Consider the following 26,265-nt stretch of genomic DNA (forward strand, 5'->3'; position numbering starts at 1 on the left):
AAATTGCACACTGTTCACAATAACCAAAAGGTGGAAACAGCCCGAATGGCAATCAAATAAGTAAATGTAGTATATCTATGTAATGGAATATTTTTCAGCTGTAAGGGGAAAGAAGTATTGATTAACCTGACAGTGTGGATGAATCTCAGAAACATGTTAAGTGAAAGAAAATAGATACAAAAGGTCATATGTTGCATGATTCAATTTACTGTAATATCCAGAATGTATAAATTCATAGAAACAGCAAATTAGGCATGGAATCTTCTTCAGGTATGATGAAAATGTTCTGGAACCAGACAGAAGTGGTGGCTGTATGAATTTGTAACTGTGTTGAATACCATTTATTCTTCAATATGGTTAGTTTTATGTTATCTGCATTTCACCTGAATTAAAAAATAATAGCAAAACAACAAAGAACCTTTTCAGAGGTTTCCTGTGCCCTAAAAGCCAACTTTTATATATTTATTTCTAGAACCTAAAAGACTGCTTGGAGACATAGGCTTGCACAAAGTGAATAAGTGAGTGAGCAGATGTTAGTTCCTGGAGGGCCAGTGTGCCTTCTAAAACTTTCAGTTCCTCAAATCCTGTATAGTGTTCATATTGCTATTAAAGTTGATAACAAAGTATTAGCCAATCATATGAGCATCTATTATATGACATGCCTGTACTCAGCTCTAGATATAGAGATAAGAAATGAACTGTTTCCTTGTACTTAAAAATGGAATCTATGTATTTTTAAAAGTCATGTAAAATCATAGGGATTTCTATTTTATTGGCACCTTTGATAAATTGTGTAGGCAGATCAGATATTCATAGGCTGCATTACCAAAGAAGATATTAAATTTGTAATGGTTAGTTTTTGTTTTTTAAAAAAATACACTGGGTCAAAAAGGCCAGTAGAAATATTCTAAAACAACATCTGCCATGTGGTGTTAAGTCGCTTCGGTTGTGTCCAGCTCTTTGCAACCTTATAGAATGTAGCCCACCAGGCTCCTCTGTCCATGAGATTCTCCAGGCAAGAATACTGGAGTGGGTTTGCATTTCCTTCTCCAGGGGATCTTCCCGACCCAGGGATTGAATCAACGTCTCTTAAGTTCCCTGCATTGGCATCTTTAACGCATCTTTACTGCATCTTTACCACTAGCGCCACCATCTAGAGGGAAATAATTCAATATTTTTTTTCTTCAGGAGTACAGACTGTTGAATGAGATCTGTGTGTTGCACTGCCTTGAACTGTAGATAACATAGTTTTGGTTTAAGCTTTGATAACAATAATTCTAAATAAAAGGAAGTTGGAACAGTGAGTGGTCATACTAATGAAACATATGCCTTTGATAGCAATAGAGCCTTTGTTATTTACCCAACTTGATGTGCCTTTTACGAATGTCAAAATACTATTGTCAGTGTGAGCTTATAATGAGTTTGAAATTTGTAACAAACTTGATGTTAAAATTTTTAAGTTTATTTAGAAACAAACTTAACTGTTCTGTGTAACTCAGCATTTTCTATTATTTATTTTCTTAAAAAAAAAAAAAAAAGATTTTAGAGCAGGAGAAGGCAAACTGTCTTTTAAAGGGCTATACAGTAAAAAAAAAAAAGTTTAAGGGCCAAAAGGTAAATTGAATGATACTATGTATGTACTTGCATAAACTTGTCAAATGTAACCATTTAAAAATGTAAGAACCATTCTTACCTTGCAGACCATTAAAAAAAAAAAGGCAGATCTGGTCTGTGGGCTATAGTTTGCAAGACCCCTTGTTTAGAAGAAACATTTGAAGGTCAGATATCTCTATTCTTTATTACAAAATTTATTCCTCAATTTATCTTACTATAGTGAGTTAAAGCAGTTTTGCATTAGCAGAGGTTAATGATTATGTTAATTAATATAGCTAACACTTCTTGATTTTCCCATTTCAAACATATTAAAAAGTAAATAAGCATTGTAACTAATGACTTCTATGTCTTACCTGGATCACAGTTTACCACCACGTTGGTGCAGGTTTACCACACTGCGGTCAAACTGTTCCAGAAGGCGTGGGAAGGGACATGGAAGAGAGAAACATTTTGCAGTGTTAGTACAGCCAGGCAGAAACTTAAATGCTAAGCTCTATAGACATTATTGCAGAGACTTAAAAGCCACATATTCTTGACACCACAGATGCCCGGCACATCCTGGAGTAGGCAGTAGATTGTGTGGTTTTTATCCTAGCATTTAATTCCTTCTTAAAACATCAGTCTAGGGTGATGAATTCTGCCTTCTATGGCCTCAGGGCCTAGGGTGAAGCTCTCTACAGCTGCTAAAGGTAGTTCTTTCTTTAGCCATCCCATCACCACCACATGATAACTAACCAAGTCACAGTTATGTCTAGCTTCATTAACATTGATTAAAATGTCAGTAAGCATGGGCGAATCATAAGTGCCATGAATAAACACTTAAAATAGAATTCTAAGCAATGTTGGGACTTCCCTGGAGGTCCAGTAGTTATGGCTCCAAGCTTTCACTGCTGAGGGCCCGGGCTTCAGTCCCAGGTCAGGGGACTAACATCCACAGGCTGTGAGGAGTGGCCATTAAAGAAGAAACGATCCTTAGTATTGTAAAAATTGGAGCAAGCTCTTAGGTCCTTGAAGTAAATTTGACTTTCTGTATTTTCAGTTGTTAATGAGCATCTTCTGAGATGTTTATTTCACATGAAGAACTCTGAAAAAATATTCTGAAAAAAAACTGGGTAAATAGGCATTGGAATAATGTGGAACTAGTAATTTTAACAGTATAATTAGAATTTTGCATTTCTGAACTTGACTTTGCTATTGAAGAACTGTGGATATATAGCTAAAATCTGACTTTCAAACTTCAGCTATGCAATAGGATACCTTTTAGACTTGTAATTACCTTGTGTTTCCACAAGGTGGACCCCCTATGTTAGGTGTTTTTTTAATCCATTTCAGTTGTCCAGAAATTATGTAATGTCACGGGACATTCAGCCCCTTTAAAATTTTGTAAATGTACTTTTTACAAAGTCATAGTATGTACTATTCTTCCTAACATACTGGCTTAAAACTTGATGCTTCTGGCTGTGATTCAGTTTCTTGTCACAAAATTACTAATTAAAAAAAAATTTTCAACTCCTTAAAAATAATTTCTTTAATGACTTAATATTGTTACTTTAATAGTCATTTTATTCTGTTAAAATAATTTAAGTCAATGCACAAGAACCTTATTAATGACTACTAATAGTAGTCTGATAATTCAGATATTGTATCTAATTGTTATTGAATAAGAAAGAATTGTTTTTTCTAAGTCTTCAGCTCCTAAGTATATAAACTTTCTCTTCAGATTTACACAATATGTGTAAATTTAAATTTATATCCATTTGCATGTATATCACCATTATCATGTGATTAATGAATTGCTTTTTATTTCTGTTCCTCCAGCTAACTAGGATGAGAGACTGGAGATGCCACGTCATACACTTACTTAGTGTAGGATTACATACACTTAGGTGCCGAGTAAACATACATACTTGATTCAGTTTTAGGTTATCTCAGCCTCTAAAATACCTGCTAAGAACATGAAATATGGAAATATAATTTAGGGTAATAGTTTATGATTAATAATACAAATACAGTAGTAGAAGTTAGGTACCTTTGCAAATATTTTGATTATAATGAAAATGTCTTCTGGTTTTATATTTTAGAACTGTTGAGTCTTGACCAAACCAAACTCTGCTTTGGATATCTTGTACTTTATCATAAATCTTTAATTTTATTTATCTATTAGTTGTGCATCTTTAGTTGGGCAAAAAACCTGAATTTTTGCCCCATCTATCAGATTGTCTCTAACTATAGCTACAGTTTAGATATATTCTCAGCAGTGATCCTTTTTGCTTTGGGGGCCAGAATGGTTTCTAAATAAGGAAACTTTTTTCATTTTTTGCTTCATAGTAAAGCAATTATGTGGATAGTTCTATGTGATGAAGATTGAAATCTTATTTTTATATAGGTTGGCTCTAATATTTTAAATTGAATAAAATATAAAATAGGAAGCTGCTAATATGTAGCTTAAAATAGAAATTAAGTATTTAGAGGGTTGACTGGCCACAAATAACAGCTTACATATAAAATATACATACATAAATATAATATATATATATACACACACATAAATGCTTATAAAATTAAGAGATTGGCTTCTAGTTAGAAAGGATTTAGGTATCATTTCATAGACACAGAAATTGAGGCTTAGCGAAGTCAAGCGATTCACAGAAGGTTACACAGCATGAAGAGGCAGAGCTAGAATTTTTCTACTCTACACTGATTTCTTACAAAAAGACTCCAGTTCGACAAACTAAAAGTATGTTTGCTTGCATCTAGGATTGATCACAAATCCCTTAGGACAGAGTGCTGCCACAAGGGCTGAGCAGTGGGCTCCTGACCCAGTGCAGCCACAGAGCAGCACAAGAAAGGTCCTGGGAAGTAGTGAGGTAGCTTGAGCGGTGAGAAGTCACGGGACATTCAGCTGCCCCAGGGCTACCTGGCAACCACACCCACATGATGGACTCGACACTTTGCTGGTACTTTACACACACACTTCCCCTCCTTTTTCTCATTTAGAGATTCCAGTGGTGGTGTGTGTGTGAGAGAGAGACTGGGGCAGGGTCGGGTGGGGAGCAGGTGGGAGAGCTTCCTGCAGAGAAAATAAACACCTTGCTGAGTGGTGCAGAGCTGGGATCTGGGCACAGGTTCTGCAAGATCCCAACGTCGTGATGGAAGCACTGTGCTCCTGGACTCAGGGGACCAGGAGGGCAGGCTCATTTTTGCAATGATACTTACTCAAAGGCTAAGTAAAAATATATTCCAGGGAACATTTATTCTTATTTAACTTACTTTCCCCTCTTTGTGCCAAGATTACCTTTTACCTTTGTGCTGGGATAAACATCCTCTTAGAGCTCCACTCAATCTAAACCTTTGTCTCTATTGTAAAGTCTCTGTTGTACAGAGTCTTTAATAATGTTTGCAAATACGAAATTAAAAATACTCTTAGAGGTCATCATTTTCCTTTTAGTAGAGTTTTTCAACAAGTTGTTACTTATTTCTAGGTTTATTACTCAAATGCTTTATAAACTTAACTTGAAAAAGGTAATTTGATTTCCTAAGGCACAAACCACAAATACTAAAAGAATTTACAAAACACACACAAAGTTTGAATTCTCCTTTCTGTGTTTGGCTTCTGATGGCTCAAAAATAATAAAATTTGACTTGTTCCACAGATCCTTTGTCTAAAAAAATCTCTTACCCCACCCCAAGAAACTGTAACACCCAGGTTAATTTCCTGCAATAAGTAGTCATTTAATTAAAGAACAAAATTAACAGGAATCAAAATGTTGCAGCTGTATTTTTTGTTAGACATTATATAAAAAAAGAAAAAGTATAATACAGTAAATCATTTTGTATAACAGGAACTTAAAGAGTTCTCTAATTGTGATGAGAATAAAAAGGTCTTTTGCACATGGTACTGAAGACACTGCGTACATGTCCCTTGGTCACAGCCTCAGTGTGGTGACCCTGCACACGCACGTCACCATCCTCAGTCACACCGCAGAGCTGCAAGACAAGGCGGGAAGGCAAACAACAGTTTTCTTCGGGTCGAGTCCCTGGGGTTTCTCCTGTCCCCAACAGTTGACACTCCTCAGGCCCCAGAGAGTGAAGGGTGTCCTCTGGTCATTCTCTCACAGGTGAGCGTGGCCAGGATTTCACCTGTGTGTGTGGTCCTGCTCCTCTGGCAAACACAGCAGGTAGTAATGAGCTGAACTTCAGGAAAGCTCCCTGATGGATGTTCAGTGTTGGTATCAAAAAGTAAGCACAATTCTTCTCAGAAGAAAATCTCTATGGCCTGTGGAATCTAGAAGTTGTAAAAAAAAAAAAAAAAAAGACAAGGTTATACATTTCAAAGTTTAAATTGCCAAAAACCTTCCACAAATGACTCTGTTGCTATTAAAATCTTTGCAGAAGTTCAACATGTAAGACATGAAGATGGACCTGCCTGGGTTACAGTGGTGTACAGCCTCAGAGGGCACCCACCACTCAGGCCCCATCATAACCCAAAAGGAATCGAATGGTGAATTCTTAAGCCTATCTAAAACTTAGCTTGAAAACTGCTAGGTAGGCCCTTGAAGTTCACAGAAACAGCAGGGCTTTGCTGAATCAGCAGATGTAATGAACTGATTAACAAATGATTGGATATTATAGTAGAGTTATAATTTTGTTCTTGTAGAACTGAAAATGTGTTTGTGGTACTGTTTAATGCACTTGAAATTTCATATCACTAAAATCATTGCTCTTTTAAAAGTGGGCATTGAATGCTAAAATGTGGTGGTATAAAAATCTTAATATTTCCTGATGTGTAAGTTTTGGGCTCACTCTGAAAATTCTGTCATCTAAAAAAGCTATCAAGGACTTATGAGAGAAAGTACATATCTTTAGTAAATATATTTTAATAATGTATAGTGAGAAATGTATTAAATATTTTCACATTACCATACATAGAATATGCAGTAATTACATCTTTTTTCTGTAACACGGGATTGAACATTAAAAATAACTCTGAATATTTTACAAAGAATGTTTATTTCCTAAACACTTTTTAGTGTTCTGAACACTCAAAAGTAAGATGATTTATTCCTACCCCAAAGTGTGTCAGTCATGGGGGAAACCTTAAACATCTTTAAACAAACTACTTGCTTCATTTTTCCTGCTCTTCCAACCTCTTCTTCCTCCCTTGATATATTCAAAGTCATCTATCTCATAGGACAGAATTCTGTTGGCTTGGTTTCTATTCCATAGCCACATTGCACTTTACAGAGTAAATCTTATAAACAACAACCATGGTGGCCACTTTGTGCCAAACTGAAGAGAAAAGGAGTCCACTGTTTTGACTTAAGGCAGTATCTCCATTCAGGATTTCCTTTCTCTGTGTGTCTGGGGCCTGAGCATCTCTAGCCCAAGGGAGAGATGACCAACAGCTGGTGCAGGTGAAGGCGTGTGACATCAGGCAGTCCTTTGAGGATAAACGTGTGTGAGAACCTCATCATGGCTGTTCATGGACAGGAAGAGAAAGTGCTGGGGGAACATGCCACCCGTGAGCACACTGGCATCAGCAGGCCAACCCGTGCCACCCCTGTTTATGGGTGTATTCCCCTTGGATGAAAAGTCTTTGATTATGGAAGAATCAGCCATGTCCCCATTGGGATATAAGCTCCTTGAACACGGGACCCTCCTTTACTTATAGCTGACTCGCAGCATAAGAATGGCACACAGTGATACTGACATATTTGCTGAAGGAACAAAGGCTGTTGGAAGACCTTCGGGGCAGCGTGAGCTTGTGTTAAAGATGTGAGTATAAACTTAAATAAAGTGGGAAACAAGTGGGATTGGTGCGGAGAGTAATTTCACAGCACTCCTCTACATATAAATCGAGGGGGTGGGTGCAGGCGGGTTCTGAATATGAGAGAAGGGGAATACAGGCAAATTACTTTCAGTGCTTTGAGACTAATGTCTTTAAATATACATTAACTACTTAAATAAAACAATGTGTAATACTGTTCTACATCCCACCCTTCACCAAAAGTGTTAGTCCCACAGTCCTGTCCAATTCTTTGTGACCCCAAGGACTGTAGCCCACAAGGTTCCTCTGCCTATGGAATTCTCCAGGAAAGAATACTGGAGTGGGTAACCAGCCATTCCCTTCTCCAGGGGATCTTCCCAACCCAGGGACTTGAATCTGGGTCTCTGGCATTGCAGATGGGTTCTTTATCATCTGGGCCACCAGGAAAGCCTGCCAAGCCCTATGTGAAACCACAGGAACCAACAGCACTTTCAATTGAGTTGCATTCTGTCTTCAAGACAGTTCTCTGCAGACATACTGAATTCTTTTTCACCCTAACATAGTGATTTGTGACATTTTTTTCTCTTAAAAAGTACCATATTGCAAGGATCATGAAATTCATACAAATAGAAATCTGACCTTGTCAGATGCTTGCTTGATGCATGTACCTCCATTTCATTACTTTTGTATTCATTCAGTTCTTTACGAATTGCTGCCTGGAATTTAAAAACAGCACATTATTTTTCAGGACTTTAGAAAGTTAGCATGGGAAATGAGTATCATGGTTGTGGATTGATAGTCATTCCTAATACTTGCTGACTTTGTTATTTTGTGATAGAGTAAAAAAATTTTTGTGCTTAGCATTTAGGCTTTTACTTATTTTTATAGCCCTACCAACCTAGTACATAACTGGTGTTCTGGAAGTATTTAGTGAATTTATTTACTGTGCTGGAGTGGGAATATATCACCCCCCTGCCTTGACCCCGCCCCCACCCCCGTCCCATGTCACCAGGATACATAACAGATAGATCAAGCACATGCTCAGGGCACTTGTAAGAACCTCAGAATAATGAGTGAGGTTCAGGTTTTGGTGAACTTACTTGGAATTTTGCAACTAGATAATCTAGAAGTTATTCTAACTTTGGCATACATTTATATTTTGTGTCATTTGAAACATAATCTTCTTGTTACATGTGGGTGAGATGTGCATCTCAGTCTTTTCAGGGCTTCTCATCTGGCCCTCCAGCTTCCCAACGCCCATTTTCATCGTGTGCGTCTCTCAGATAAACTCTCAGGCCAGGGAAGACAAACATCAGACACAGCCTCTGGGGCAAGGAAAGGCTGCCAAAGATGCCTGAATTCTCCCTTCATGGCTGGGCTCCTCTGAGCACATCCACCCTGAGCACCTAACTATAGCCTGTCTGCATTGTTCCAAGAGGATGCAATGCTTACGTGCGTTCATGTATAACCTCACAGAGTCACACTCAGCTTATGAAGACAAGGAACCATTAGCAATTTCAGCACACACAATGGCTGAATGTATTATGTTCCTCTCCTTTAGGGATGCTTTAAAAGTTCTGGAAGTCACTCGAAGTGGGGAGGTAGGAGAGACTCTGTAGACAGAGACTCCCAGGTCTAAGTCCTGCCAGTCTTTCCCAGTCACCTGTTCAATGGCACCTCTACAGGGATAATAACAACACCTCTCTCTCAGGAATATTTGGGAGGATTAAGTACCTGGCAGGCTGGGTTCAGTCCAGGCAGCCTGAGGGCTCTTGGTGGTGGTGGTGGTGGTGGTGGTTTAGTCACCAAGTCATGTCCAATTTTTTACTCCGTGGACTGTATGTAACCTGCTGGGCTCCTCTGTCCATGGGATTCTCCAGGCAAGAATACTGGAGTGGGTTGCCATTTCCTTCTCCAGGGGTTCTTCCCCACCCAGAGATTGAACCCAGGTCTCCTGCATTGCAGGCAGAGTCTTTACTGACTGAGCTATGAGGGAAGCCCATATGGTGGTAACCAAAAATGTCCCAGCCATTGCCAAATGTCCCTAGGAGCAAAACCATCCCTTAGTTGAAAACACGACCCTAAGCCCAGGTTCTATTTGTGATCCCACATCCGGTCAAGCACAGCCTTATTTCAACAGCTGATGGTGCCCACTGTCTTCTGACACATACACACCCATGAGCCAACGTGCACAAGTCTGCTCAGTACCTTATCTGCTGCCGACAGTCTCGTCCAGGGTTTGTCTGCCCGTCTGTCATAGTCCTGTGCTTTCGCCACCTCCACATAATCACTGAATCGTATCAGAATTTTTCTGTCTCTCAGTTCATCAACCGTGGGTCTCTGATTAAGCTAAAATAAAAGATCACCATAGTTAGGTCTCACATGCCAAACTAGCTTTCTTAGTTTGTTCAAGTACCCTGAACAAACCAGGACCCTTCTATAAATAAATGTAAAGCTCTGAAGCTGAAATATAACCCTAGTGCACACACACACACAAAATCTCTAATGTGAAGGGCTTAAATTATACACTCTTAAAATGACAATCCCTTCCCCTTAACACATCTTGTCACGAGCACTCACACCCCCAGGAAGCTAGGGGTGCCCTGTCCATGGCACAACTCAAGGAAAGCTGGATGAATTACCTAAGGAAAAATTCTACAGCACCAGTTGTTGCTTTTCAACTATCATTAGGTAAGGTTTTCCCAAAAAAGCTTCTGATAAAGTTGAAATACTAAATACTACTACTAGCACTCATAATTCAAGCTCAGAAAGGATATTCTATTAACTTCAAGTAGGACAAGATTTTACTATTATTATTATTATTAGAGAATACAGTAGAGAAAGGGAACACCAGAAGACTTGAATTTAGAGATGGTCAGGGCTTTAGAAGGAGACCAAACTTTACAGACTTGCTACCTATATCGGCCATAGTACATTTTGACTTAACTATTTGAGTCTCAGACATAAACTCTTGAAGCTGATGAAGTTTTCTGTAGTCAGGAGCTTCTAGACAAATGGAAGGTAACCAAGGAGTGTGAAAGGCAACCTGACACATTGATATCCAGGCATGCTTTGCTTGAGCACTGTGTAAAGAGCGCAAATAAATGAAGAGCATGCCCAGTCAGCATCTGACTTCCTAGAAACAATTGGCAATATCATCGAGGCCACACGGCTGCAGTCATGTACTCCATGGCTGGGTGAGCACGTAGTCCACGGGGACATCAGTCACCCCCAGCTTGATGCAAAAGGCACTGCTTTTTCACTGTCCAGTGAGTGAATTCACTGTTGCCCAAGAAATCACAGGTCAGCATCACAGAGTGATGGCCTGCATCACCTATCCCAGTCTTTCCTACCTTAATATTCAGGAAAGAGATTCTTAAATGATCATACCTTTCTTGTCAACCTTTGCTTGATTTCTCTTCTTTCCTCTTGCTCTGTCTGATCATTCCTTTCTGTGAAAGAGTAAAACAAAAGAAGGGAAAAACAAAGAATCAGGTTGAGACTTTCTCCTCTTTAGCAAGGACATGTGCTCAGATCTGGACATTCTGGAGGCTACAGGTGTAACAGGAATTCCGGACACCTGGCAGGTGACACTTTTTTCCATATCATTGCACTTTGCCAATCACTGCTCAGGGAATTATGGTCTCATTGTTCCACAAAAACACTTATAAAGGAAAGTTTTGCCAACATCACAGCCTGGTTCTCCTGGGCCCTTTTCTGTGTTAGAAATAACCACACAGATTGATGCTGGGCATTGATTTGCAGGAGAAGCAGGAAGCAATTCTCTCCTAATCAAATATCATCTCTGTGTGTATTTACAAGTAGGAACATAGATGGCAAACAAAATTGTTTTAGTAGGATAAGTTTTATATACACACACACACACACACACACAATATATTCAAGTATATATGAATGAATATTGTTAGAACTGTCACTGCTTTTCCATGTAAAAGGGATTCATACTTTTAGCCAACCAACATAAGGAACATTTGCCTCAGATTCTGGGCAACATATGCCTGCCTGGAATTCATATTTTCTGGATACATTTCAAATCCAAACATACCCAGGAACCCAGATGATGCTCACTGCAGAAGTGAGACACATGACCTGCCTTTTAAAGGACCTGAGTCTCTCACCAAAATTGGTTTTGCCTAGTGAGTGTCACTATTAACATGCAAGCCGTGCTTACACCTACACTTGGAAGCTAAAAATGGAGCAGAATGCTGAGTCTTAGTGTAAAACGTAAGCTCCGCCCTGGGATACCAGATAATGGATGTCCTATTTCTGGCTCTCTCTGTTGCTAAATAAAGCCTCAGGTCCCTGGAGGGGGCCCAGAATTCCATTCCTGGGAAACAGCCCTCATCTGTCAGCACTCCTAGAATCACCGCCAGGTTTGAGGAAGGGAAATTCTGCAACTCTCCGTTAACATAAGCTCACGTTACCTGCCTTTCTTTGAAACATTTTAAACATCTGTGCAGTTAGGAGATTTGGTGATGGGCATTTAACATACTAGCCATTGTACTTTTAAGTAATTTTTTTTAAAAAGGAAGATTCATCTTTCATTTGGATGTTTTAGAAAAAGAAACCAATCCCTGTTATGTTCTCTGTTCTTAATCTAAGTGAAAAACCAGAAGAAATCACAGTTATAAGCTTTCATCTGAGAGCTGATAATACAATTAGAAAAAAAAATGTGAAAATACCACATAGAAGGCTAACCATAAGAGATTTAAATGATGATATGAAACTAATTCTTTCGATTTTTAAAAAATGTTGGCCATGCCGTGTGGCACTCATGATCTTAGTTCCTGCCCAGGAATCGAACCTGTGCCCCCTGAAGTGGAAGCAAAGAGTCTTAATCACTGGACAGCCAGGGAAGTCCCATAATTCTTCATATTTCTTAAAAACAGGCCATGAACAAATCCTCAGTACACCCTCCATATAGAAACACTGAAACAAGAGCAGATCTTTCTGTTTTTTAAATTGTGGACAGCATCAGCATCATTACAAGGTCATCGGAGCACAGCAGGGGTCGTGGAGGTGCCCAGGGAGTGTGCCCCTGCAGGCCAGGTGCTCTGTGGGGCGCCAACTCCAAGGTCCTTCCTGAGAGCCTAAGCCACAGACTCTCTGAGCTCCCCTGAGCAATGGGTTTATAGATCTCTTATCCTCAGACTCAGAAAGCCCTGTGCTTTATACAAAACAAGGGAGAAATAATCAGAGCCTCCATACCCAGATTTTCTGGAAATAGTGCCAGTAGCTTGGACAGTCACACAAGCACCTTCTGTAAATAGTCAGATGCACTATTGCTCCTTAGGCAGTGGTCAGAACATGGATGATGGAGCCAGGCCACCTGCGCATGAACCTCCACTCCTTCCCTCGGCCAACACTCATGTAAAAAAGTCCTATTACCTCCCAAAGTCTGAGCTTCCTTACAAGGAAAGTGGGAACAGCCATGCAAACCTCACAACTGTCTGGTAACAATTCAGCGAGGGAACAGAGGCAAGCCCTGAGTACAATGCCTGGCACAGAGTGGGCCCACCTTGGAATGACCACTTCTAATACAACCATATAAAAGAGGGCCACTGTGTTTTGACAGTCTCGTATCCACAAACGCACAAGCCCAGTTCTAAGCGTTCTTCCAACATGGTCACAGTTAGCCATGAGGCCCCATTTGCAGGGGAGCAGGTACAATGTGATGATATTCTAAGCCATTGACTCAAAGCAGAAAATACAGCAAGAGTGGAAGCCAGTGTCAAGGGCTGTGGGGATGATGCTCTAGGCTGGACCATATATAGTCAGTCGATCCTCATCTCCACGGAACCAAACCAAACCAAACACCCACCTCAAACCAGCAGTGACATTCTCAAGGATGCTGCCCAGGGCACTTGAGAAGCTTTCAACTAGGGACGGACCTGACTGGCTGAGTGGCAAGGAAGAGACTGTCAGGGCCGCAGCAGGGAGCCTGTTTTCCTGCCCTGGAGGTGAGTGCCCTCAGTCCGGGATCCACCTGCCATCTCTGCTCACCAGGCACAGTTCTGATATTCAGGCGTTCACGTCTAAGTGTCTATGTGCAAAGACTAACACAATTATAAGCACTTGCTGGTGGGAGGACCTGGTCATCCACTAGAGCAGAGAGGAAGTGACCACTGACAGGAGAAATGGTTCCTAAGAGAAAAGCCTCTGCCCACTCTGGGCAGCAAACCAGGCTGAGGGCAACACTCCTTGGGCCTTTAACTTGCCCCATTTGAGTCTTAGATTACTACCTGAGGGGGCATCTGTGACTGATGAGCTTTATAAGTCAGTGACTTAATTTTTTTAAATTCAAATATTCAGTAACAGCTTCACATTTGTATGTACCCACCTGATTAAGCAAGCTATCCATGAAAAGATGTTCTTGAAATTCTCAGATACGGCTTAGTTGATGTAATATAGAATAGTAGTCACCATATCAAGTTTAAAAATAACACTTTTTTTTTTTTTTTTTTTTTTGCTGCACTGCTCAACATGCAGGATTTTAGCTCCCTGACCAGGGATTGAACCTGTGCCCCCAGCAGGGGAAGCCTGGAGTACTAACCACTGGACCACCAGGGAAGTCCCTAAAACAAAAAATTCATAATCTTAAGGTTTAAATATTTCCAACAGTCCTTAAAAGGGGGAGTCTTCCAGGCAGTTAATAAAGGTGCTGAAGTCAAGAAAGAGGAAAGAGTCAGTTAGGACTCAACACTCAGACCAGAGGTTCTGCCTTCTACTTTTGGACAGTAGGTCAGCCATGGGACTATCTTAACTTTGTAAAAAAGGCATTCATGGAATGAAAAACCAAATTCAGAGAATGTCTGCAGTGCTCCCTCCTAAAGAGAGAAAAACATTTTAAAAATCCAGGCCCTTAGAAGACATGCTATAGAAAATACCTCGCAAACTAAGTCTGTTGACCAGATACGACAGAAGTATCTGGGAAACACCTTTGAAAGGGTTCTACCACCCAAATCCTCAATGCCTTTAATGAGATGGAGCAGTGTCCTCTGCACCACGGAGGCTCTTCCTGCATGCTGGTGCTCAACACATGTTGGAACCACAGCTCTACCTGGGAAAACCCAAAGGATGTGAAGGAGGGAAGGATCTAAAATTGCAGAGTTCTAAGCCACAGGCAACTTCCTAGGCTTTTCTGTTCCTTTGAGCTGGTACTTTACTCCCCCCAGAGGGAACTACAGAGGGCTGAGCCCTTCCCTGGTAGGTTTCATACTCTGTCCACACCTGCCTGTGATGTCCGTGACCATGAGGAGCCCTAGTCCCAAATTTCCAGCGACACCTGCTTGAAACCCAGCCTGCCAAAGGACATCATTTCTCTTCCATCTAGAGAGCTGACTCATGACATAACCCCGAAGTAGGGACATTTTAAATGATGCCAGGAGAGCTTTTTCCTTTTTAATTTTCAACGGGATGTTGCTGGCTGTTTCAACTTTCCCGGGGGCTTGCTTTCAGAGTTGCCAACAGTGGCTCAGGGCGAGGGGAACACAGGAGGGCTCAGTCAGCCTGCAGAGCCAGGTTCCCGCAGCAGCCTTGGAGCACACGTGAGGGAAGCCCCAGGGGGCCGACACTACTCACGTTTCAAGATGTTTCTTCTCTCCAGTTCCTCCACCGCGGGTCTTTGGCTCAGTCGTCTGCGGAAAAACACTAGAATTACATTTTGCACCATGGTGGCTGCCGGCGAATTGCATCCAGGGTCTGTGAGGGTACGGGGTGTCTGGCGCACCCCCTGAAGATCGCCTCCCAAAAAACGGGAGGAGGGAGGAGGTGGGGGGACCTCCGTCGGAGGCAGCCTCCTGCTGGCAAATCGAGTCCGACCCCCGCGCGGGAGGGAGGTGGCCCTCTGTCACCGGGCGGCTAGGGCAGCCTGCGCTCCCGCTCCCGCTCCGGACAAGCAGCTCCTCATGTCCAGATCTGCTGCCAGCCCGGCAGGCTGGACGGCTCCCTAGGCGCAGGTCCGAGATCCAGCCAGGAGATGGTCCCCTGTCCGGGGGCGCAGGGAGGGGGGGGGGGGCAGCCGCGTCTCCAGCTTCTGTGTCCCAAGCTCCCAGCGACCCGAACACTGGCACTCGCCGGGTTCTGCTCTAGCCGCGGTCCGGCCTCACCCGACCCTTCCTGCAGGGAGGCGATGGGGAAGCTCCTGCCTCTAGCGGGCGCGGAGCCCAGGCGCGTAGGGAAGAAGCGCATCCAATCCTGGCTGGGAATCTCCTGGGCTGAGCGCGCGCGCCGGCCACGCCCACAGCCGCCCGCCCACCGCCTGCTCTGCTAGTCCGCTTGGTGAGATAGGAGGACAAATTATCATTTCCTTTTAAATGGCTTCTCATCGAGGGAGTTGGAGGACGTAGCCAAAAAGAAGAAATACATAAATAAATAAAAGGCTTGTCAGGAGAGGGAGGCATAACCAGTCAACATTAATGCCAAGCTCCAATTATTTCTGTAACTCCAATAATGTTATCCCTGGGGCAGAGCCAGAAACGTCCCCACTTCCGGATCCTTCTGCCACTGCAGGGAGGTGACAGGCGGAGCCTCTGAATGCCCACAATGCGGGGCCATAATCCTATTTATAACCCCTGTCCCAGCACAAAGCCCAGGCCCCCGGGGGCTCAGCTGCTCCTCCTTCCACACTCAAGGCGACACTGTGCTATCGGCTCCTAGGCGGGCTTTGTGTGTCTGCTGGCTGGTGGGTGGTTGCTTAACATCTTGTCTGCATGTCTGCTGAGACTTGAGCGTGCCCTCAGACAACTCCTGGCTGGCACCCAGGGGCCAGGGCCTCCCGCTCCCTGGCAAGCAGCAGGCACCAAACCAAGCTGTTTGGGTGGGGCTCCCTCAGCCTGGTCAAACCCGCCCCCCCCCCCCCCCCCCCCCCCCGCAGATGCTATTTATTCATTCACTAAGTGACGGGTGGGGTGGGGGTACCTGCTCTGCAGCAGCCACTGTCCCAAGCCCCAGGACACAGTGGTCCTGCCCTTAGAAAACTCAAGTCTAAAGAGGAAGGCAGACAAACAGCAAGTGAGCAATCATCCCAGTGAGCGGGCAATGGCATGGAGAAGAGAAAACAGGGGTGGGGACGTGATGGATGAGGGAAGGGGCAGGGGCAGGGGAGGTCCATTTCCTAAGAGATAGCAGAAAAGAAGGAACCAGCCTTGAGAAGCTCACATTTCTAGACAGTGTCTCCTAACTGTTCTGGTGCTGAGCTTGGAGACAGCCGTGGGGGCAGTGATCAAGGAGGACTTCCTGGAACAGGAAACTTTGGGCAGTGTTGAGGAGAATCCACACGAGGTGCAGAGCCTATTCCTTAGGGGCTGCCAGCTGACCAGCTACGATACCCACAGGGACAGCTGAGGATGGAGACCATACATCTCCTCAAGCATGAAAAGTACCCCAAAACTCTACTCACTTTGCCCCCGTGGAGGGCTTTTTCTTGCTGGAGCCCTGTGTTCTCTTCTAAAACGAGGACTAATAATAAATCTTCACACAGGTGAGAGAACTGAATGAGAAAATGCACAAATACACTTGTTATACCAAGCTTGCTTGGGACAGAGATTTCTCAAGAAATGTCTGGAGAGAACCCAACCTGTGGGTTGTCAGCTGATCATGGACTGAGTTCCCAGAGAGGCATTTCATCCAACTTGCACGTCTCAGAAAGGTGTGGATATCTCACCACCATAATCTCCGCTGCTGGCTCTAGAGGTAAAGGCAGGCCTGCCAGGGTGAGGGCCACAGCAGGCCCCCAAAGCACCTCCGAATGGCCCAGAAGGGGCAGTCCACCAGCTGTGAACAACATGTGACTGCTGGGTTGTCAGCAACCTGCCCCTGTACCCAGAGGGAGCCCAGGAGCCCACAGCTGGACTGCAGCCAGAGCCGCTCCCTGGGGGACCCCAATCACAGGGAAGGGTGGTACTGCAGGTCGAGGGTCCCCATTTGGACTCACACCTGCCTGTACCTGACACCCCAGCTCAGGAGCCTGAGAACTAACGGGTTCACCAGGCCTCTTGTGTCAGAGGTTTAGTGAGCGCAGAGGACACGCCCAGTCCTGGGATGTGGCCGGAAGAAGTTAGACCCAGCCCTGCCCTCGGGGAACACAGGCTCTAGAGGGGACAGACATTCAGTCTGTTATCACTCAAGTCAGTCAGTCAGTTCAGTTGCTGACTCTGCAACCCCATGGACTGTTGCACACCAGGCTTCCCTGTCCACCACAAACTCCCAGAGCTTGCTCAAACTCAGGTCCATTGAGTCGGTGATGCCATCCAACCATCTCATCCTTTGTTGTCCCCTTCTCCTGCCTTCAATGTTTCCCAGCATCAGGGTCTTTTCTAATGAGTCAATTTTTTGCATCAAGTGGCCAAAGTACTGGAGCTTCAGCATCAGTCTGAAGTTATCACACAAACCACCTTGCATTTCCATAGTGACCAGCACTAGGAGGAGGAACCTACAGCATCATGATAGCCTAGGGGGTAGGTGGGCCAACCTGGACACACACGAGGCCTGGGAAGCTGATGTTGAGTCAAGATCGGAAGGGTAAGTGGGGATTGCTGAGCCTGGAGAGAGTGGAGGAGCACACGTCCTGAGAAGAGAAGGTCTCCTAAGTGTTACTGGACTGAGTGAAGGTGTGTGTGCACCTATGGGGCAGGGGTCAGGGCCCACCCAGCCTGCAGTCTGGATCTCTGGAGCCCCAAATGTGCTGAAGGGTGTGAAGCAGGCAGGGCGGGGTGGAGAGGATCTGTCTTTGGAAGCACCTCCGGACTCTCCTGGACTGCAGTCCAAGGAAGGACAGGGCAGAACCTGCCCACAGGAGATGTGGAGCTGCTGGGGTGGGGTGGGGGGAAGGATCTCCATCAGACAGGAACCTCTGGGAGCCAGGCCCACAAATGGTCACAGGCCAGTGAAGTGTTCCAGACAAGGGGAGATATTGGCTCCAGAGTAAGAACACTGCAAACTCCAAATTACATCATACACATTGGACTAAATACATATTAAACACAATATTCCATTCATTTACTACCTGAGACTCGGCTCCACTCTCCATGTGGGGATGGGGCTTCCCAAAGCAGGAGTGACTACGACCTTAATGTCAAGGACAGACAACGTGATTATGCCCATTTTACAGATGAGATCGGCGGGGCTCAGAGAAACAAACTTGTAAGCAGGTGTTATTCCTCGTGTAGACCCCAGAGCCTGGCACCGACAAACATGCGTGGCCTGAACAAAGCAGCAAACCATGGGCTCCCTCCGTGTGACACGTTCTTGGTGTGGCCCTGGAGGGGTGCTGCTAAAACATCCCTGGGGCCTCAGTCGCAGAGGGTTCTCTGGGGACCAGCGAAGACATAGCCCCAGGCTGGCTGCGCTTTGGGGGAGAGGGGGCGGGGCCCCAGGAGGGGAGGGGCGGAGCCTCGGGAGGGCAGGGGAGGAGCCTCGGGAGGGGTGGGCAGGGTCAGCACTCTGAGGGATTCCCCAGCTCTGCCCACACTGTCCGCTCCCTCCTGATTCAGAAGCTGCTGCTGTGGGTGATGAACAGGTGCCGCCTGGAACTGGGGAAGCCACAGTCTATTTCTGACTCTCCCCTCTGAGAAAGCACAGCGTGGCAGCCAGTTACAGCACTGCGTGGGCGTGGGAGCGACACCAAGAAAAGAAACCAGGAGAAAAGAGAGGCACCTGCCTATCCTCCCGCCCCATCCTTGGGTGGTCCCCAAGGAGAGGGAGCTCCCGCCTCCCTTCAGGGGGCTGTGGGCAAGATGGCAAGGTGGCAGAGCCTCCACATGGAGTGGTCAGGCTGGCCTGTGCATGAGGTTGGCTGCCCTGGAGGGTCACCCAGACACAGCAGACTTCTCCTGCAAGAAATAAGCCTTTTCTAGGTAAAGCCCCCAAGATCTGGGGGTTTCCACTGCAGCACAGCTGCACCTAACCTAGTACACGCGTGCACAGCTGGCCATGACGCTGGCCCTGTCTCCCAGGTCACCGTGCAACCAAGGCCAGAGCCGCCTCCCCCTTGCTGCCCTCAGCCAGGTCCAGCCTGGAGCCTTCCCCAGCGCAGGATCAGGGCTCCGGAGCCTCAGAAGTCATATGCAAGCTCCCCACTCCCTGAGCCCACCTGAGATGAGGGAGGACAGCCTGGTCACCACCCCCATCAGATGACCGTGGTCCAAATCCATCCAGCAGCCTCATCGCTGCCCCCATGACACTTTTTAGAATGTGAATATGAAACAAATGTTAATCAAATTGGAGTTTTTACTCTTAAAAACATCAGCTTCCCTTGAAGACATGGGAGAGCTGGCTCCTCAGATCCATCAGCACCCCTACCCCACCCCCAGCTCCGCAGAGCAGCAGCCAGGCTGAGGGGGCCCTTGGTTCCTCACCATCCCCACGGCCCACACCTCCCAGTGGCCTCGCTCCCGCGTGGACACTCCACCTGCCTCACCCATGGGACCAGGCTCCTGAGTGAGCGGAGCCCCAGGAATCCCCTCCTTGTCCTGAGACCCCGTGACCCCCATCTGCCTCCCATACACACTGGAGGGGAGTGGCTGCATTCTCGGGAGCACCAGGTGTGGCGGGAAGGCGACCTGAGGACAGCAGGTCCAAACCTCACCTCTGAGCCCAGTGGTGGACAAATGGCCCTGGCTGGCCACCCAAGGAGCATCCGGCAGCTGGTGTATCCCTCAGGGAGGCTCAGCGCACAGTCAGACTCTTTCCAAGCACACTCATCTCCATGAGTTGGCTCACACAGTCTATGGGCACAGGCCAGTTCCTCTCTCTGAGCCCGTTTCCTCTCCTAAGATGGACTGACAATAGGCACCTGTTGGGGTTGCTGTGTGGTAAGAGAAATGGCCCAAAAAGCACCAACCAGGTGCCTGGCACTCCAGGCCTGTCTATGTCAGTGGCCATGTCTGAATTGTCCTTTGCACACCCCTCCTTGAGAGTCCCTTGGACAGCAAGGAGATCAAACCAGTCCATTCCATCCTAAAGGAAATCAACCCTGAATATTCATTGGAAGGACTGATGCTGAACCTCCAATACTTTGGCCACCTGATGCAAAGAGCTGACTCATTGGAAAAGACCCTGATGCTGGGAAAGATTGAGGGCGAGGAGAAGGGGGCAACAGAGGATGAAGATGGTTGGATGGCATCAATGGATGTGAGTTTGAGCAAACTCTGGGAGATAGTGAAGGACAGGGAAGCCTGGCATGCTGAAGTCCATGGGGTTGCAAAGAGTCAGACACGACCGAGTGATTGAACAACAACATCATCAGACAGGAACTGAGCCGCAATCTCCCTAAGCAAGGCAGAACGCCTTCCTGGAGAGGAAAGCCTTAGTGGCAGACAGACAGCTCTCCGCCCCCAGGGATGCCGGCTATTTTGGGAGCTCCTCCCTGGGAATACCATCCTGCTTCACCAACCAGCCTTGAGTCACCAAGGAGGATCTTGGTGTCCCTGCCAGGGACGGGGTTCCCCAGCAGAGGGGAGTAGGGGGGGAGGGGGTGTCTCACTCCATCGTCACCATGACTCCTGAACTAGATGTGTGGCTCAAGAGCTGTGATTGAGAAGACAGCTCCTCTGTTCCCACAGATGCTGTCCGGGCGACGGGACCACCAGGGACACATGGATGGGCTGGGGAGCAAGAATCAGGGAGGGGAGCCCTCTCCAGGAGGTAACATGAAGACGAGGCCATGGACAGACCAGAGCCAGGCTGCAGGCTCTGAGGGGTGCAGCTCATCCATGCTGAGAACAATAGACTCCCAGACCTTAGCCCCCTCTGTCCTTGCAGTTACCTTGTGAGAATGAATTATCAGCCCACTGAGGGTTTATCCAGCGAGGTGCTGGCTGTTGGCCCCCCATCACGGCATCTCACAACCCAGGAACCCCAACCCCACCTCCTCACATGTCCCCATTGTCCAGCATCCGTAACTCAGAGGCTGGTGCCCACTGTCACTCCTACACTCACCCCAGACCCCAGGGCCACCCTCTGCTCCTCTGGTTCCACATTCACATTCCCATTCCCCAAGGGTCTCCAAGTCCACTGGGTTCTAGAGCCGATACCTCATATGTCCATCTGTCTCTCCATCCCCAGGCCACCAGCCTCTGCCAGCCCCCAGCTTCCTTGATGCCCCATGGCAGCAAGCAGGCTGGTCATGTTTCTGAAACATGACCCCCCGCTCCCACCATGACCTCAAACCTGGGGTCCCCACCAAACTCCAGACAAGCCCCACAAGGTCAGCAAGTCTGCGGGGTCCCCTCCCCAGATTCTGTGCACTGTGATCCTCACACTGAACTGCCCACACTGCCTCCCTCAGGCACAGCCATCCTGCTCCTAACTCAGGTCCACAAGCTCAGATGCTACACCCTCTTTACAACAAGAATTCGGTCTCATTTCCCTTACTCCAGTCCACCAACATGCATACTTTTTAAAAATTGATGTGACACCCGGCTGTAACATCCAGGAGGAAGAAGGGAAGTTTTAATCCAATAACATCCATTCAACACACAAGTGTTCAACAGGAGCACATCAGGTGATGTGGTGAAGGCGGCTACACAAAACAGTTGCCATGACAACAACATCAACTACAAACACAGAGAGACTGGGGTCCGTGCTGGTCACTCACACACCCACAGAGATGACACCATGGGGGAGCTCTTCCTGAAATGAGTGATTCTTGGTCAAGTTCTGAATGAAACAAGGTGCGTCAATTTCCACCAATTTCCAAGACACTTATGTTCAGGGAAACTCAGCGACAAAGCTCTGCCGAACCCCTCTGTGCGTGCACGTCCACTGCACACCCGGGTTGCAGGCTCAAGTCATACTAACATCTCTGGACCCTCCTGTTTGAGTGTCCAAGGGAAACCGTTTGTGTCCTGTTTTTGATGGCCCTGTTTGAGCGTCCAAGGGGGTGCGGGCAAGTCTCCCCGGCTGGGGCCTGGCTCATCCCAGTGACAGCCCACGAAGTCTCCCCACATGAGCCAGGGGCACCACTGACTTAAACCTTGTGGTCCCAGGCAGACCCCTGTCCTCCTCCAGGAAGATCCCAGGCTGGAGAAGGAGGCCCATCCTTCACTCCAACCCTTGGCCTTGGGGTGTGCTGAGTGGGTGAACTCTGGTGATGATGATTTGGTCTTTACCAAGGTTGCACCTGGGCTTCCCTGGTGGCGCTGGTGGTAAAGAACCCACCTGCTAATGCAGGAGATATAAGAGACACAGTTTTGATCTCTGGGTTGGGAAGATCCAAGGAAATGGCAACCTACTCCAGTATTCTTGCCTGGGAAATTCCATGGACAGAGGAGCCTGGTGGGCTACAGTTCCTGGGGTCACAAAGAGTCAGACATGACTGAGGCAGCTTAGCACAGCACAAGGTTACAAATGCAGGTATTTATCCTTTGCCCAACAGCTCAGGGCTAAGAGGATGTTCTCTGGAGAGCTCATACGGACACCGTGTGTGAGAGCCAGATTCAGGGCAGAGCTCTGGCATCCACTCAGAGCCTGGGTGGAGATGCCGTGGTCAGCTGGCAGTACAGCTCCAGGCACATGTGAAAAAGCACGGGCATATCTAGACTGATCCTCCCTGGAAGCCCACCTGGCTGGTCTCTGGAGCATACATCAGTTCAGAAGATGCAAAATCATGCCACGATTAAGCAGTGGAGCTCTAAATCCAGTCATGGCATGAACTCGAACGCCACCCTGTCCGTTCACAACCTTCTCTGACCACCAGTTGGTGGAGGTCACCTGGCGAGGCCCCGTCCCCAGTTCTTCATCAGTCACTCATCTAGGTGCCATGGTGGAGGCGTTTTGTAGGTCAATGTCCATAAGCGGGTGATAGTCCTAGATGGCCCAGGTGGGCCTGGTCCAATCGGTGGAAGGACCTGCAGAGCAGGGCTGGGGCTCCCTGGTGAAGAGGGAACTCTGCCTGTGGACGCCAGCTTGGGTCCAGGCACGGGAGTTCCGGCCCTTCCTGACTGCCTGCCCCATGGGTGGGCCAGACCTGTGCCGCCAGCCCCACACCACTGCCACCAACGCCTTGCCATAAATCCCTCAATACACACCTCCCCTGGGGCCTCCCAGGTGGCTCAACTGGGAAAGAATCTGCCTGCCAAGCAGGAGATGTGGGCTCAATCCCTGGGTCAGGAACATCCCCTGGAGAAAGAAATGGCAACCCACTCCAGTATTCTTGCCTGGGAAATCCCAAGGACAGAGGAGACTGGTGGGCTTTGGTCCATGAAGTCACAGAGTCAGACATGATTGAGCAAGTAAACACCACCACCTCCCCTGGGAGCTGGGTCTCTATGTCACAGTCACAGCCTCCTTCTCCATAAACAGAGATGACTATACCGTGGGAAAAGCTCTCTCAAGTTCCCTCCACTGACCTAGCCTGGATTAGCCGACACTCCCAGTCCTTCTGGAAAAGGAGACCCCACCGAGCACATGTGGCCGGCATCCCGGGCCCCGTGTCAGCAAGCGGGTCCCTGTCAGGAACACAGGTCCCGTGTTCCCAAACCTATGCGAACCAGGTGAACATGTATCTGTAATTAGGTGATTTAATCAGAATGTATACACATTGATTTAAACGATTCAATATGGATGGAAAAAGAAAACATTCTTTCTAGGAGAACTGAGTTGGCTGCCTTGGAGCCAGTATAGGAGGGATGCTGAAACATGGCCACGCAGGCTCGTGTGGGAGAGGAAGCTATAAGTGGTGGGGCTTCTACCTTAGGAAGGACTCGGCTTCCATGAGTCTAATTCTCACTCCTAGACAACGCATCACACAGGAAAGAACACTAATTGTAGAGCCTTCTGCAATGAGAAGTCTTTGATTCCACCTCAAAAGACAGCGGAATAAATGCACATCTGAATTCCTTAGGTTAAAATAAAGTGTTCTGAGCATGAACACATCACATTGATCACTTCTTCCTTTAGCCACCTTTGGGGGTTTATCACCAGTGCTGTGTACAGAGGAGGGGGCTCTGCTCCCCTCCGTCATGGGTCTGTGGTCTCTTCCCAGTGATGCTCAGCCCCCGTGTAGGGAGGGTGTCCCCGAGCACAGGGCAGGGGGTGAGACTCGCCTCCGGGTGGTTCCGAACAGCCCCTGGACACTGGCAGCCTCTGATGGGGTGGGAGTGAGACGCGCTATTTAAGATCTATCAGGGGTGTTGGTCCCTTATTCAGATTTGGGAAATAAAATAATACACGATGCTTCCTGCTGCTGCCTCTGGCATGAGGATCACTTGGTCTCTGGTCCACACATTTATGGAGCACCTGCTGGGAACCAGGTCCTGCCCCTCCCCCATCCTCCACCGCTGCATTTCCTGCCCTCCCCCACATCTTCCCTTCCCTTCCCTCTCACCTTCCTGGGGCAGCTCTCCTGGGTGGTGGGTGGTTGAAGGCCACCCCCCTGCATCCCTCTCTTCATCTCTCCAACTGGGGTATCCTGAACATCCTGCTACTTCCCCAGGGCCCTGAACCCCAGGCTCCTCCTTGGCCAAGATCTCAACCACCCTCTGGGGCTGCATCTCTTGGTTCCTACCCCTACCCAGCAGGTTCGGGAGTGGAAGTCAGGTTAGTACAGTACCCCAGGCCCAGGGCGGAGGCTCAGCAAGGCTGCAGTGAACAAGCAAATATCAGGTGAGGAAAAAGCAGGGCAAAGAGACACACAAACTCCACAAAACTGCCCTTGGTTTAAAAAAGCAAAGGGCATCACCCCACACACCAAATAGTCTCAATAGGAGACAGAACTGCACAAGTACTAAGAAGCCTTGACTTCACCAGCCTGGGGAGAGAGGAGGTTAGGATCTACCCGGGGTGAGTGGGAGGGAACACGGGACCTCCACAGCCCCCTGGGCACCTCGCAGGCCACTTCCTCTGTCCCCCACGTGCTGCAGGGACCACACTCTCTCTTGCTTGACCTCCCTCCCCATCCCATGTCCTGAGGACGGCTCCTGCATCTCTTATTCCTTCCTCCATCTTGAGCATCCCGTGCCAAGCGGGGGTACACCAAGGCTGCCCAGGAAGTATCTCTCCTTGAGCTTCATTGTCATTTAGGGGTTACCACTGAGAAGGTTTCCCCGTGGCTCAGATGGTAAAGAATCTGCCTGCAGTGCAGGAGACCTGGGTTCAATCCCTGGGTCGGGAAGATTCCCTGGAGAAGGGACTGGCAACCCGCTGCAACATGCTTGCCTGGAGAATCCCTGGTAGGCTACAGTCCATGGGGTCAGAGTCGGACACAAGGGAGTGACTTCCACCACCAACACCAGTGGTGAGGAAGGGACACTGGTGTCTGTTCCAGTCATCCCAGGGGCCCCTCGGAGTCTGCACCCCTGCCCCCGCCCCAGCTTCCTGCCACCTCTGAAATCTCTGGGCCCAGCACTGGACAGTCAGGAACACAAGGCACTTATAAATGCCCATTATAGGGACTCCAAGGGACTCCCCAGACCAGACTGTTACCTCACAGACACAAGGTTTTCCACTCACTCATCCACCTGTTTACTCCCCATTTCCCTTCTTCCTTCAGTCTCTCTCACAACAAAATTAGCTTGAACACCAATAGTAGCAGAGACCTCTAGCTTCCTACACAATCTTCACTCTCCCCTCTTATGTACATGGCATCAGAAAGCCGATTCTATTCAAAGAAGTCTCTTTTCCAGCTAAGCATAGCCATATGAAGAGGTTCTGACCAAGAAACCGTAGGGAGAAGTGTGCCAAAAAGCCTCTAAAGAGCAGTCCTTTTGAAGAGCTGACTCAGCTGGGATCTATGCACCTTTGAGAGTTGAATGTGTCTGGCGCTCCTGAAGCCATCCTGGACCATTCAGGGTTAAGTGTCAGTGTGAGGATAACTGAGCAGGAAGACAGAAGGAAGCCTGGATCTTCAGTGACTATGGAACAAA

General features: G+C 47.1%; 1 protein-coding gene across 4 annotated transcripts in view; it reads right to left on the reverse strand.

The window, feature by feature from the left end:
- Positions 1-5,321: 5,321 nt before the first annotated feature.
- PHACTR3 (phosphatase and actin regulator 3) overlaps positions 5,322-26,265 on the reverse strand; it is a 204,115-nt gene continuing 183,171 nt past the window's right edge. For all 4 annotated transcript variants that reach the window (XM_043884710.1, XM_043884708.1, XM_043884707.1 and 1 more), the window contains 5 exons: positions 14,984-15,039; positions 10,772-10,833; positions 9,590-9,730; positions 8,021-8,097; positions 5,322-5,899 (listed from right to left, as the gene is read on the reverse strand). In XM_043884710.1, the coding sequence (XP_043740645.1) occupies positions 5,884-5,899; positions 8,021-8,097; positions 9,590-9,730; positions 10,772-10,833; positions 14,984-15,039 (352 nt within the window). In that variant the 3' untranslated portion in view covers positions 5,322-5,883. The remainder of the gene's footprint in view (positions 5,900-8,020; positions 8,098-9,589; positions 9,731-10,771; positions 10,834-14,983; positions 15,040-26,265) is intronic.

The sequence above is a fragment of the Cervus elaphus genome, chromosome 23, assembly GCF_910594005.1.
Source record: "Cervus elaphus chromosome 23, mCerEla1.1, whole genome shotgun sequence".
In the NCBI taxonomy this organism is placed as follows: Eukaryota; Metazoa; Chordata; class Mammalia; order Artiodactyla; family Cervidae; genus Cervus; species Cervus elaphus.